A 15,030-nucleotide genomic window follows, 5' to 3' on the forward strand; every position below is an offset into this window, starting at 1 on the left:
ACACTTTCTAAACACACGATGTTCATCGGTACTAATACATGGTGCATAGCCTTCTAGTTTTATCTAATATAAGAAATTATATACATTTTATATTTGGTATTTGCACTAATTTTTTTCAGTAAAATAATTATTTCTCAAAATTCAAATCTTTCAAAATTTCTGCCCAAAAAAGCTTCTACCGTATAAAATATGTTGTATTAAATAAATACTGATTTGGATAATGATGACCATATCGAACCACAGTTTGTTCTTGAAATATCAATCAAGGTTTTTAGGCTATGATGACCGAATAGTTTACAAGTTTACCTTATCACAACAGAACAATTACTATACAATAACGGCTAATGAGAATTCAGATTGATCAGCAGTACAAGTGCATGAAGATAATCTAAGTAAATTAAACTAAGAGTTGCCTTGATATTCTCTATTCTCAATCAGCATTCGTGTTGAAGGATGGCAAAAGAATTGCAACAGCAGCATGTAGTGAGCTCGGAAGCTTTTAAATATTGGAAGGTGGCTTCATGACATCCAATCAGAATGTGGTCTCCATGGGGCCGTCACAAACTTCTCCACAGTTCCAACAGGAAAGGCTTCTCATGAACCTCTTACGCTCAAACGAGGGTGGTGGGAAGCACTTAGGAATGTTTTGTTCACTGCAAATTGTGGAAAAGATCTCATAGCTCGTCGTGAATGGAGGGTCGACTTGCGTTCACATCTTCAAGTTTCTCCTGCAGTTCCTGCCGCAGTTACCAGGATTCCATTATAAGATCCGAGTTACAAGAAAAGAGGCATATCACAATAATTAAAAAGTTCAAGCACGTACCTTTAACTTCTCTTCTAGACATAGGCCTGGAGTTGATAGTATAGCTACATACCTGACATGGGCAACGTTAAACATGAGAAAAGATGATCATGAGAAGAAAGGTTAGAATGATGGAAGATTTGCGTACTCGCATCGGCTTGGTTCATCAACATCCATAAGCTCATCTTTCAGTCCACACCTAAGCCTAACCTGGACAAAATGTGAGCAATCAGAACCGCTACCTTAAGAAATCTCATACAAGGTTGATAAGGAAATTCAAACAGTACCTTTAGAGTTCTATCAGGGCCATTCCAACATCTATCTCCATTGGAAAACAGCATGACTCTGTATGACTCCTCAAATTTATCCCAGTACCTGCATATAATAAAATGAGATAGCATCCAACCAAATCAAGTAGATATATTTTCATCTTGTTAGAATGTGGCACGAACACTACCCTGCCATACCATAATATGACCCAGCAACCACTAGCGACATTATTCCTTAAAACAGATAGAGATTCCCGGAGAGACCCATAGAGAACTAAAGTTATTCAAATACAGGTTAAGCTAGGCTCATGAAGGTCAATTGGTAAAACAACTGTCTTTTGCCCTTTTTACTCTCCCTATCCTTAAATTAGTGTCATTGCTACAATATTCTCTTTTGATGCGATTGAAAGATTCTAAAGTTTTTGCGATAATCAAAGAAGACTTCATTTCAAAGGTTACAAAGGTCCCAAATTAAAATTAACAGAAAAAAATTGGAAATAATGGTCGGTGGACACTACTATGTTCCTTTTAATGCTTCTACATACACAGATATGAATGATGAAATATCAGAAAACATGCAGGCCCTTGGGCCAGTATGGTGGTGTTATGTAATGAGAAACTTTCTTATAAGAGCCCCTTGTTTTTTGCCAAGGAATATTTTATCAGTGATACAAAAAATTGGGTATAACATATAATGGTCAATGGACATTACCATATCATGCTTTTTAATGCTTCTATGTACACAGATATGAATGGTCAAATATCAGAAAACATGCAGACCCTTGGGCTAGTATGGTGTTGTTTATGTAATGTGGAACTTCCTTATTAGAGCCCCTTGTTTTTTGCCAAGGAAGATGGGTTATCAGTGATACAATTTTTTTTAATATAAACAAAGCATCTCTAGAACTTACCCCAATTGCGTGGTACTGTGCCCTTCAATCTGAGAGGCTTTCTTAAATGGACAGACCTTATAGACATACCTACCAACAAGAATTTCCAAAAGCCACAAAAATAGGATGAAATAACAAGAACTGTGATAATCATACTATTTTGAGCACACTTAAAAGAATGGTGTGTACAGTATACATACTTGTTCTGCTTGGTCTCAAAGCAACGATCATAGAATGAATAAAATTCTTTATCCTTGCCTAGCAAGAAAATTTCAAACTTCAGAAAACTATTGTTGTTTAACTTAAGTCATAAACATGACCATATTCTCACACAAGCAATTAAAGAAATAAAGTAGAAACAGCGTAATTTACAAACTACTTATCTTGCACTTGCAAATTAATATAAACAATATAAGAACCATCTGGCCTATCACCTTATAGACAACCACATGATGACAAAAAAAAGGTTTTTGTATTTGTGCTATCATCAAATATTACGGATTTATAAGAACAAAGGTGAGTTTTGCATGTGATCTAGCACCCTAATATTAAGTTTCCTACATATTGCATGCAATTTAAAAAGCACAGCCTTCCATCATGCCCTAAACATTAAAAAGAACCAGCGGCTTGCAAGTGTGCTGGCTCTATCCACCACCAACACTTTTGAATTCCTCACCCATTACAAAGCTCGCTAGCCAACCTGCTCCTTGAAAACTAAAAGGGTACCTCTGTTCCTCCGTGTCTTTCAGACATGTCAAATCTATTGCAGTCAAAAATATGATTGCAACCATAGGATGTTTTTGGCATGCACCAATGCACATGGTATGAAAAATCTCTGTAGCCTCACAAAAATTACAATAGCTTTGTCATGAAATTCACAGGCGATGTTAATCATATTACTTTTCGGATCAGCATACCTATTATATATAAAGAGAGTTGCAAGATTGTTTACAGTTTGAAGTTTGTCTCCTCTATCCTTAATGCTGTCTCCTCTTTTCTTTCATTCTTGTATCATCCTTAAAACTAAAAAAGAACTTTAAATAATAGAACAGTATCCAGCTTAGTACCAAAGTACCTAATCATTGGGAGAAAAAACAAAAATGGTCATACATCAACTGCATGGCTAAAACCCATGGAGTAATTTGGTCACCCCATGGTTTGATCAAAATCAGCCAGCAATTTACTCTCTTTCATCAATTATTATATGCTCAAACAGAAGTTTATTTTGTTAAAATGAAAAGGTTGCACTTCTGTTCAATAATCAACTTTACCTGAGCGCACTCAGTTTCTTTATAACTGCATGGTATTAGGCTGTGATATGATCCTGTATTTGTTGTACATGTGCATTTTATCTATCTCTTGTTGGCTGTTCTGGTATGAGCAGAAGGTTGTTTATGTCATAGCTTGGACAAAGATCTACATTATACATGTCTTACATGTCTTGTAAGGACATGCTATAGTTGGGGGCCACAATTTTACATCTTCAAGATTAAACTTCCGGGCATCCTTGAAGGAAACTAATAATTTCAGAAGTTACCGACCACCATAAAATCAAACAAAGCAATGTCATATGAAGTGATCTTGGTGTGGAATTTTATAATGGTGGAGGACAGTGAACTGGATGAGTCTGTCAAAAATTTGATCATTTCATGTATCTCTAGTTCCCTGCGTCATAACCTTGGATAAAGCCACAGCTCCATATAAACAACATCACAACAACAAAAGGCAAAAGCCCTCCTCAAGACTGTACCAAGATTGATTATGTTGAAGAGAACATTGTGAAGGAATGAATCTATGAGCTTATGTTGAAAACATGCATGATACGCATAGGAGAGTGTAGGCAAGACATTTAAAAAGTATAAAGTGATAAAAAAATCAGAACAAAATCTTGAAGAAACACAAATACTGCATGATAATTATCAAAACCTTCTTCCCCCCCTTTAGATGGTAATGCAGGATAGTATAAATATGACAGAAGCATTCTATAACCTTATTATCTTCTGACTTCACAAACAGGTGCACAAGGATGCACACATGAGAACAGATGTTCATTACCAAATCAAATTCTCATTATAATATACTTACCAAAATCATGTTTCAACTTTTCACTTAGACTGGATATTCTTGATTGTATTTTAGACAACTTCGAGCTTGAGTCCTCATATTTTTTTCTGACAGTATCAGCTTCTGCATAAATTACAACATAAGACTGCATGATTCTCATTCTTTGTCACTGATATGATTTTGCAAAGAAAAAGAATACCTGATATGTTTACTGGACTTTTGAAAAAGTTGATAGCTTGAAAAACATTACTGAAAGTCTGTTGAATCTTGTCCAGCCATGATGAGCTACCAGAGGAAGTTAAATCTAAAAAAATGAACAACAATTAGCGCACACATAATCAACCCCGGACATGTTTTCTAAGCACCGTAAGTATTGAGTTTATTCAATGTGATGGAAAACTTTTGTTGCCCTCACAGGAAACTACAAACAAAAACCTGAATAGTCAGTTTTGTCATTTTCATCAGAGCTGTCGGTTCCAGCAGGCTCTTCGTGATCTCCAAATTCCATATCTGGGTCATCTTCAAAATCATCATCATCAAAGTTATGATCTTCATCACTATATGAGTTATAACCACCATGATTTTCTTCTGGAATATCTTCATCATGTTCATGTCCTTGCTCTTTTGCAGTGTCAACTCCATCCTCTTCCTCTGCAGCATTTTCCCCTGTCCAGCGAGAAGCTACATGACGGCCCAACTCTTCTCTCGACAATCCTTCGGTACTGTCAAGAACTTGCCCCTGCTAGACTAGAACATAGATGATTAATGCCAAAATACCAATCCATGAAAATTGACATGAATACTCTAACTAGAATTTATAAACCAGAATTCTTCTGTGTGATGTAATGAGTCAACAAAAGGTAAATAAATACAAAAATCTGAAGCAGCAATAGCACACACTTTACTAAACTGGTTTTCATATTGTTTTATAAGGTTACAAAGAAAATAATGCGATTATTCTAGCAAGAGAAGAACCAGAATCCTTTCAACTTCATTTGTTTCTTCATTGATCTTGTTGCTAGATATCAGGTAAACTAATACTGGTTATAAATATTATTTCAAACAATGGTTCTTTCATATGTGAGTTAATTATTTTTTTATAATAATAAAAAAAGATAGTAGAAGATTATAGATGCAACATCATGTAAATAATACAATATAAGTTTCTTGATAGCCTGAGTTTCCTATTAAATCCAACATTGTGTTATCATTGCTTATGATGTCATATTTTAATCAAATATGGCCCTTCCTTGACTTATAGACCAAGCTTTTTTTCAAGTACAAAACTGAAAGTTGCAAATAACCACAGAAATTTAAAACTTTTCCAGATTTCATTATCCCATTTCACAAGTTACCCTAGAAACTCTACGATTATTTCTACAATTGCTTTTTGAGCATATGATATACGCCAAATAAAACATGCACTGCATGATGAGCCCATGTACTCAAAGGTTAAATTGTGAGGATGTATACCTAAATATTTTTGCATTATAAATACAAAATGTCATGAAGTAATAACATGGCATTTGACTTAGAGTAAATATTATTCGGGATGCACACTGGGCGAGGCCAGCCCATGGCCCACTCGACCCAGCCCACATTAGGATAAGACTGGGTCAACATTTCTATGGTTGGGCCAAAGCCTAGGTTACAAATTTTGATACTGATTTAATAACAAGCTTAGCTTGGGCCAATGATTTATGATATCAATAGCCCAACCTGGCCTGGCCCAATAATTATATAGCATATATATATATTTGGTTACATTACACAACTATAGTAAAAATATGATACTAAAAATTGTCTATCATATAGGTAAAAATACTAATCCTTGAAGGAATTATTCTTCGAAGTAAGGATTATATAAAATTATTAACATAGATTTGGCATTATAAAATGACTATATAAGGGGAATGAGGGTGTTCTTTCTTTCTTCAAATTTTGATTTGTTGCTAATTTGGGCTGGCCCGATATCAACTTGAGCTCACTTGTAACATATTGGGCTGAGCTTGGTCCCATGCATGTTATGTTGCGCATAGACTGGGCTGAGCTCGGGCCAGCTGTCTAGTAACCTGCGCCAAGCGTGAGGCCACCTATGGCCTACCCCAACCTGCCTGATGTTCATCCCTAAAATTATAATTTAAGCCAAGGCATGTATAAGAAGCATGTGCCTGAGCCTCTGCCTCTGCTTGGAATATAAATTTTTAAAACTACAAGAAGTTCAAAATACAATATGATTTACCACTGTGCAAGTGTAATGAGAACATGAAAAGACACAACTTTTGGTTTTCGCTTTATGAGCATGTTGACAAGTTTGCCATGCTTCTATTAAGAACAAATTTGATGATAGCCAAATTCTCAATTGATCTCTCTGAAGTTTCTGGTTCTCACCCATCATGGCTTTTTGCCAACATGAGAACAGCAAATTAAACCAGTAAAAGTACCTCAAAAATATTAAAGATAGTTGAACAAATTCAACATCAACACTCATCAATGATCTGCAGAATTTTGCCTTGGGGAACACATCTAAGACACCTCATATTGTTAGAATAAGGTTGGAAGAACCAAATTTGATAAAATGGAAGCATCAAGAATCAGTTATTCATATTACCTGTTCCAGCACATGACTGGAAGGTGCTTCCTTACTTCTAGTATAATCATCAGTGTCAGCTTTCAGCATAGTGCTATCTTGGTCTCCGACCAAATGCTGACACAAAAATACAAAAGAACGTGAAAAAATAACCATTTTCCATGTAAAATTACATATTCTTTGAAACAACTAGGAGCATGTTACCTGCTTTTCCACATGACTGAAAGATGATTCTTCATTTGTATCATAAGTCTCATCTCCAGACTTGGCTATTGTATCATCAGTCTCATCTCCAGACTTGGCTATAGTGTCATCATGATCATTGGCTACCTGCCTCAATAAGCAAGAAAACATATGCCAATGAGGAAGAGAAAAGCTTATCATCAAAAATCAACATATAGAACAAAAATAGCACAAGAACTTGTAAATACCTTTCCCACTGCCTGACTATCAGATATCTCAGTTTCAGCGGTATAATCACTTTTCTCTTCTATTGCAGAATCATGGTGATCTTCCATTGCATCCTGTTAATAGAGTACAAAGTCAGGCATTAGCCAAAAGGGTGTTGCATAACCATGAACCCCAGAAGAATATGCACGACGTAAAACCATTGAGCAACTGGTAGCACCTGACAGATCCTTAGAGCTTATAACAGTAACAGAGGCAAGATGATTAATTAGTTAGGCAAACGTATACCAGCAGAGCCCATCCACTGTGTAGCTGATTATGGGCCTTACAGCAGACACCAGCAGATTGGGTTAGGTCTAGCAGCTAAAACCTGTAGAATGAAGGTTCAAGGCCACAGCCTGGTCTGTCAAGACCAAACAGGCCTTTACATCTCTAGTTTCGATGCACATATTCACTTAATTTCTTAACCTCGTGGTGTTATTAATTATAACATATCTCACCACTAGGAAATCATCTTGGTTCCTGGGCCAAGTCAAGCAGGGGCTTCTATAAAAGGGATCTTAACTAGGTAGCAGTTTGAGACTAGTAAATAAATAAATAAAGATCAGGTTGGAATCAGGTCCTAAAATAAAATCAAAATTAGATATACAAAGTGCTGACAACCTAAGCAGCACTGAGCTTAATAATAGGCATAAAAAAAGCAGGCACAATTTATTAATATTAACTTAAGAGTATTGTTTAAGAACAGAACAATGGCTTCTCAAAAAGAAGAAGATTAGTGCAACATCGACGATGTAGACGTTGTGCTCTGGTCCTCCTAATTTTATTATCAGGTCCGATGTCTGAAGTTTCTGGGCAATGCCTTAATATCTTCGTCTCTTGCATTTTACCAATTCCCTTTTTCATGACAAATTTCAAATATTCATCTTGACTAACTAAACTACGGAAATCTCTAATAGTATGGTCTCAAACCTACCGACACACAAGTAGGTAGCTAAATCCTGAAACAGCAGCTTATAAGCAAATTAAGAAATGGCAAAAGAAATACCTATCTGGGAAATACCTAGCCTAGACATAATATACTAGCTATTATTGCATAGAATATTATTCACATAATTATCACCACTAGTATATTTCAAAAATTAAATTAAAAAGATTCAAAATTCTAAGTTGAGATCAAAAAGTATATTGTAGTCTATGTACAATAGTAAGGTCACTAATAGATTGTTGAAATGATCACCTCAAGGTTAGTTGTACCGATATCAGGACCCATACGGGTTGGCTGATGGTATGGTACAATATGGTAACATGTCGTTCCAGTGCGTAGCAATAAAGGAAGAACCAGAGAGGGGGGTGGGAAGGGAGAAAAAAAGAGAGGAAGAGAGAGGGAGGGAGGGAGAGGGAGAGGGAGAGGGAGAAAGGGAGGGAGAGAGGGAGAGGGAAGGGGGGAGAGAGAAAGACTGAGAGAGATGGAAGGAGGGGGTTCTGGCCTTATCGAGACAACGGTCCTTGCTTCAGTACGAAACAAGGGTTCCTTTTTTATTTTTGTCGATTTCAAATTGAAATCGGCAACCATTGCCGACTTCAATTAACTGAAGTCGGCAAAAATAAAAAAGGATCAACTTAATTGAAGTTGGCAATAATTGAAGTCGGCAATGGTTACTAACTTTAGTTTGAAGCTGGAAAAAAATCAAAGAGAGATCAATGCAATTGAAGTTGGCAATGCTTGCCGGCTTCAGTTCGAAGCCGGCAAAAACTAAAAAAAGGGAACCCCGTTTCAAAACGAATAGGGATCATTGTCTTGATGAGGTGGGAATCCCCTTCCTCCGTCTCTCTTAGCTTATCCATATCCCCCCCCTCCTCTCCTTCTCCCTCTCTCCCTCTCTCTCCTTCTCCCTCGCACCCTCCCTCGCCCGATTTTTCGAACCGAGGGGCGGAACCATGCCTGTCCACCTCCAGCATGGTTCGGTACACCCTAAACTGGATGGTTCGGATGGTACTGCCTTCTTTGGATCACCTTTATTTGGTTCCAAGTCATGCAGTACAAAGCATGCAATGCAACATTGTGGATTCACACCTTATGCATTGAAAATCAGGAAGCTAAACTACAATACACAATTCTAACATGCTGCTTTAGAAAATTTAAATGATAGATATATTAGCACAGCTGAGCAACTGTTGCATTTTACTAAGAGTTCCCTTACATGTCTCATGGCAGGGTTTATTGCACTTAGCTGAAGAGTTTGTACAGGAATATGTTCAAGCTGGATTTCAAGACTGGTGGTTAGGCATAAAAATCGGTGAACATAAACCGTAAGATAATAGACAAGATAATGCGCCGAAAACCAAATATAAGACATTGAATGAAGCAATGCAATGACTATGCAAACCTGATTAGGTAATTCTGACAATTTCTCAGGAGCCTGATCACTGCTATCATGTGAAGATTCCTCAAATGCTTTCTTTGCCTCATTAGCTTTCCTTTCAGCTTCTTTGAGCCTAATTTCTTCCTCCTTTTTTTTACGTTCTTCCTCCTCTGCCTTCTCAATTCGTTCTTTTTGCTCTGCATGGAAGGTCAACAAAAAGCTATTGAAAGAAAAAGGACCTGGTTCATAGATTTTACCTTGTCCAAACCTTCTTGTTCAAATTATTAATCCTTTAAATCTATCACAACATGAAGATTTGAAAGTATGTGAAATTGTGAATGCCTTATTGGATATGCCTTTCTTCTTAAAATGGTTAATTCGACAGAGTGGAAAATTTTGAATCCTACTGTCTGAAAAAATGAGAGAGATATTCTAATAGTTAATACCTAAGAATTTTTTCTAAGTGGGGGAGCCTATGATAAGCCTTAAAACCAAAAATCATCACACTTTAGAATACTAAAGTGGGGCAGATGGAGCTAATCCAGAAACTTTATAACACAATAAGTTACGATGACCACCAAATGCTCCAAGATGAGGTAATCCAGTGATTTCCAATTTTAAAACCAGAAGGCAGATGGAGCTATAAATTATAGAGTTAATAATAATTTTTTTTTGAGGTGAATCAATAAAAAGTTGTAGTGGCTTAAACTTTAACTCAATCTTATTAGATTATTCAACATAATATATACGTTTTTATTTTCGAAACTCTAATGGATATTTTTCACATTTCTTAGCTTCTTTTTATCTATTTTTTTGTGTGCCATTCACTTTATTAAAAAACTTAGTGTAACTTCGAGCAACATTTGCCACAAGAATATTTTAGGCCAAACCTTGAGCATTGAAACTTTTAAGTATATCCAGTTCGACAAGATAAGTAAGTTCAAAGGACTCATGGCAGCCACATCAAGCAGTGAGGGCATCTTTAGATCTGGAAGAACTTACAAGATCATAACAATAAATGAGGATAGTAGCATTCCTGCTGTTACAAGAACCCACTAAGATTATTATGTCTAATTTAACTTCACCAGAGTGTAGCAGAAGCACCACAATTACATGAACTATTGACTACTTCTATAATCGAAAAAGCTGACTGTTTGAACAAGTAATGACAAGAGAGCACCTTTAAGCTTCTGAACAATCTCTTTGAGTATCTTCTCTTCACTTTTAAGTTTTAACAATTCTGCTTCATCTTTCGCAAATGCTTGTTTTGCCTCTTCCACTTCCTGCTTTCGAATAGTAATTCCATTCTGAAACATCGCTATCTTCTTCTGCAATTTCTCCCTGGCCACTTTACCAGCCTCCCAACATGTATTTGGACAGTTCACAATGCCATTATATTCATCGCTCCCATCACAACAATCTGCATGAGAGAACATAAGGTGAAAAAAGAGGGACCAAGATCAATAAAACTGCAGTTTTGAAGATTACAGTGGTATGTCCTTGTGAAGGGACCACAGAGTTATCAAAGTTCAAAACTAGAATTTACAAAATAGAGAATTATTCGCAACAGATTAATCCAGCATGATAAAAAATATAAAACAATCTTGCCGTCATACAAAATCTGTCCGTGTACAACCCTATGTTAGAAATCTCTCTCTCTCATCACATACACAAATTTAGATCATCATATATCAATCTATGAAAGGGAGGGTACAGATTAAGGAAAACACTTGGCATAATAACTTGATAGAGCATATAATGATGGCATGTAATTGCAAGTTATGGCATTTATGGGTATGAATTTAATTGAGATAACAAATGGCCTGCAAAGACAAACATCTTTCACACTTTAGTAGCTGATCCATACTAAGTATACGGTAAACTCTGAGTTGCAAGACCTAAAGATTTCATAGGCTATAAAGTTAGTTACCCCATTATATAAGCACCAAACTTGGCTTACATAGAAGATCTAATCATTCCAATGAATCCCTGTAACTTATGAAAAAACACTCTTGGTAACCTGGATCTAACATATCTTAATGGCCATATGACTGATTGATCCAAGACTACAACATGAAGCCTTACCATGATTTTTAAGAAACTTTTGTCCACCTTGCAGAATTGGAATTTTGATCCTTTTTCAGAAATTACTTGAATTCGGGGCTAGATGTCCTGGAAGCTTCCTTACCAATTCTTCCACATCATCTTAGGCCTTCACTTCCTTTTTGGTCCTCTGACCCAAGTGATTCCTAGCTAGGGCCTCAATAATTATAAGTTCTACGCTTCTTTGATGCACTTATATTCACCGTTATCCTTTCTATACCAAAAATCAATTCAACATTCTTCAAATACTCATCTTTTCTGCTTGAACCCTTCCAAATTCCAATCACTGATATTTTGGGTTCATTGTTATCTTATATTTTTTTACCTAGTCTCCAAGATGCACAGTAATCACAAAACACTTCGGAACTATCTCTGCACATTCAGCATTTTCTTTATTTGACTTTGACTTTAGTTATCAGAGTCTATACCTCAATCTTCTCATTTTGCTAAATTAAATATCACTATGATGATTAAAGTATTCTATTCTTTCAGGAAAATGACTAATGATTAAAGTCATCTATCAACCATCAAATTTAGGCCACAAACTAAAAACTATTTACAATTTCACTAAACATAGCATTTACATATAATCTATATCTTATGACATTTAGACCACTATCCTCCAAAGTTCACTCTGAAAAATCAATTACATTTGACCCCAGGCTTCCTCTACCAAACAATACTATATAATCTACAAATATCATAAATCATGGAACATTGTTATCTTATAATTTTTTCCCCATTCTCAGAGATGCACAGTGATCGTAAAACACTTCAGAACTATCTCTCCACATTCAACATTTTCTCTAATTTGATTTTAGTTATCAGAGTTTATATCTCCATTTTTTTTCATATTTCTAAATTAAATATCACTATAGTGATTAAAGCATTATTTTCTTTCAGCGGAATGATTAATGATTAAGTTAACCATCAAACTTAGACCACAGCCTAGAAACTATTTACATTTTCACTAAAAGTCAGATTTACATATAATTTATATCTAATGACATTTAGACCACTATCCTTCAAAGTTCATTCAGAAAAATGAATTGCATTTGACCCCAGGCTTCTTCTACCAAACAATACTATATAATCTACAAATATCATAAATCATGGAACATTGTTATCTTAGAATTTTTTCCCCATTCTCAGAGATGCACAGTGATCTCAAAACACTTCAGAACTATCTCTCCACATTCAACATTTTCTCTAATTTGATTTTAGTTATCAGAGTTTATATCTCCATTTTTTTCATATTGCTAAATTAAATATCACTATAGTGATTAAAGCATTATTTTCTTTCAGCGGAATGATTAATGATTAAGTTAACCATCAAATTTAGACCACAGCCTAGAAACTATTTACATTTTCACTAAAAGTCACATTTACATATAATTTATATCTAATGACATTTAGGCCACTATCCTCCAAAGTTCATTCTGAAAAATCAATTGCATTTGACCAGAGTCTTCTTCTACCAATCAATACTATATAATCTACAAATATCATAAATCATTGAACTTTCTTCTGAAAATTTGCAGCAAGTTCATCAAGAAAAGGTGCGAACAGATATGGCCTTGCATCCAACCCTTGATGTAGTTCCACCAAGATTGAATCTCACTTGTCCGATGCTATTTCTTCTAACGATTTCCTGGCCGCTTCATGCATAGCATTAACATTAGGGCCATATTAAAAACTATGTATGATTGCTTCGGAAAAAAATATAAAACAGCACAGCATTCGGGCAATGACAAAATGCTTAAAGGCTTAGAAGCTCATGCATTGATGATTTTCAAACTCAGGAATATGCATACTGTGTAGTGCAGCTATATGAACGAAAACAACTGAGGAAAAGTGAGACTAAGATTTTCCTTGAAATAGTGAACCTGAAAAATCCAACCATTAAATTGTATTTAGTGTTCTTTTTCCTCTTATTGTGAATTGGTGCTTTAGCAGTAACAGTAAAATTAAAATAATTGCATCAAATAAACATCACAGTTTTCTCATATTTCTGGTTAATGGCAAAGATCGAGAAACCTTTGATGAATAATAGGCCCTACCTTAAACAATATACCATCATATTTCAGACAGTAAAGAGCATGATCCTTACCGCATATACCATCATTCACACGGGAAGAGAAGACTGTGAGAGGAATGTGACCCGCATTCCGGCAATAGAATTTCCCTTGCGAACATGCCGATGTCCCTGCAGGATAACACAACATAACCTATCCGATCAAAGAAAAAACCATCAGAGAAAAAACAAATAAATCAAAAAGGTTCCACTTTATACTTTTAGACCTCGCTACACATGTCCTAACCCTTGTCCGTAAAAATGCAACTAAAAATCAGGAAAAAAATCAACAATATGAAACGCACTAAAAATAACAACTTTAAAATATATATCATTGATCTCAAGAAAGTGACAAAAAAATAAAATTAAAAAAAATACTGACCGGGTTCGTCGGTTCCATCCGGGCAGTCGCAAAACTCGTCGTTCAGCTGTTCTTTGGTGAATTTTTTCGATCCATCCTTGCATTTGATCACATCCGATTTATAATAACTCAAATCTGATGCATCGAAGAATTAAGAAATCCGAAAAAAAAATTGGTAGGTAAAAATTCGAAAATTTGAAAAAAAAAAAAAAGTCACGTAAATGTTTATATATTTAAAAAAAAAGACACAATCGAGAGGATTACCTTGAGGAGCTATCCCCAACGATTCGCTCAACGGAATTGACGCCGACGCGGAAATCCAAATCAAGAAAAGGCACGAGATCGTTAGGAAAATCCGGAGACGGTCTCCCATCGATCGCTTCTATAGAGAGCCCTCGGCTCGTCCAAAGAAGAGGAAGGCAAGAGAGTACGATCTTCTTTTTTTTTTTTATTAGGCCGCCCGGAAACTGCTGCCTCGTGAGCTCCCGACTCCCGAGAGAGTGACGGACCGGCGGGCCGAGTACCGACCGAGAGACGCGATCTTTGCTATATGGGTGCATTGGATCTTCGTTAGATCCTGGGCGATTGTTCTTATTGACTTCCTAAGGAAGCTGGGACAACATTGACCGTCCGTTTTAGGAGTTCTTGATGTAGGGTCAAGATTTCTTTGCCTATTATATGCATTTATTAATGTATGAAGCCTAACCTAGTTATTAATTGCTCTGTTATATATACACATGGAAGCAGTTTAGAATGTGAAATATATAACAGAATTTAAGATTCATAAGCAGCGTCCTAAAAACTTGTCACTGCTTCTGTATCTCGGGAAAACCTGAACTGCATTCTTTGTATAGCACTTTGCTATGTATTTCTCCATGCATGCATAGATGAAGGCACCTACCTGCAACCTGAACTTCATAAACCAACACAAAGTCGAACGGTATGCACAAGTATAGGTGTGGTACATGGTGCATTAGTTTTATCTGGTGAATGAGTTTATATGGGGTGGTACAAGAGAGCTTAATCCAATACTTTTTTTGGCTCTAGATGGATATCCTGGGAGCTGGGATGGGTGAGCACCCATGGATCCCAACTAACCCAGA

General features: G+C 36.0%; 1 protein-coding gene across 4 annotated transcripts; it reads right to left on the bottom strand.

Moving 5' to 3' along the window:
* Nucleotides 1–181: 181 nt before the first annotated feature.
* LOC113460921 (glucosidase 2 subunit beta-like) lies at nucleotides 182–14,492 on the bottom strand. 4 transcript variants are annotated; one of them, XM_039132924.1, is made up of 18 exons: nucleotides 14,192–14,492; nucleotides 13,949–14,062; nucleotides 13,603–13,698; nucleotides 10,570–10,809; nucleotides 9,414–9,586; nucleotides 7,047–7,139; nucleotides 6,906–6,945; nucleotides 6,820–6,872; nucleotides 6,637–6,732; nucleotides 4,461–4,767; nucleotides 4,225–4,329; nucleotides 4,047–4,148; nucleotides 2,162–2,219; nucleotides 1,983–2,051; nucleotides 1,090–1,177; nucleotides 951–1,012; nucleotides 824–875; nucleotides 182–737 (listed from the first exon to the last, which is right to left on the bottom strand). In XM_039132924.1, the coding sequence occupies exons 1-18, from the start codon at nucleotides 14,298–14,300 to the stop codon at nucleotides 675–677; spliced, it is 1,920 nt and encodes a 639-aa protein (XP_038988852.1). In that variant the 5' UTR covers nucleotides 14,301–14,492; the 3' UTR covers nucleotides 182–674. The 4 variants fall into 4 exon arrangements, with proteins under 4 accessions (XP_038988852.1, XP_038988850.1, XP_038988853.1 ...); XM_039132922.1 differs by having other exon boundaries at nucleotides 6,820–6,945; nucleotides 14,192–14,491; XM_039132925.1 differs by having other exon boundaries at nucleotides 6,820–6,945; nucleotides 13,603–13,720; nucleotides 14,192–14,491.
* Between the last annotated feature and the right edge of the window lie 538 nt (nucleotides 14,493–15,030).

Source organism: Phoenix dactylifera, chromosome 13 (genome assembly GCF_009389715.1).
Source record: "Phoenix dactylifera cultivar Barhee BC4 chromosome 13, palm_55x_up_171113_PBpolish2nd_filt_p, whole genome shotgun sequence".
In the NCBI taxonomy this organism is placed as follows: domain Eukaryota; kingdom Viridiplantae; phylum Streptophyta; class Magnoliopsida; order Arecales; family Arecaceae; genus Phoenix; species Phoenix dactylifera.

What these genes read in the sequence shown, in the direction of transcription:
- LOC113460921 (XM_039132922.1), bottom strand. Translation starts at nt 14,300, where the DNA reads ATGGGAGACCGTCTCCGGATTTTCCTAACGATCTCGTGCCTTTTCTTG. An exon ending in TGTGAATGATGGTATATGCG is followed by an intron (nt 10,810 to 13,602) that starts GTAAGGATCATG and finishes TCTCTCATGCAG; the next exon opens with ATTGTTGTGATGGGAGCGAT. An exon ending in ATAGTCAGGCAGTGGGAAAG is followed by an intron (nt 6,946 to 7,046) that starts GTATTTACAAGT and finishes TTATTGAGGCAG; the next exon opens with GTAGCCAATGATCATGATGA.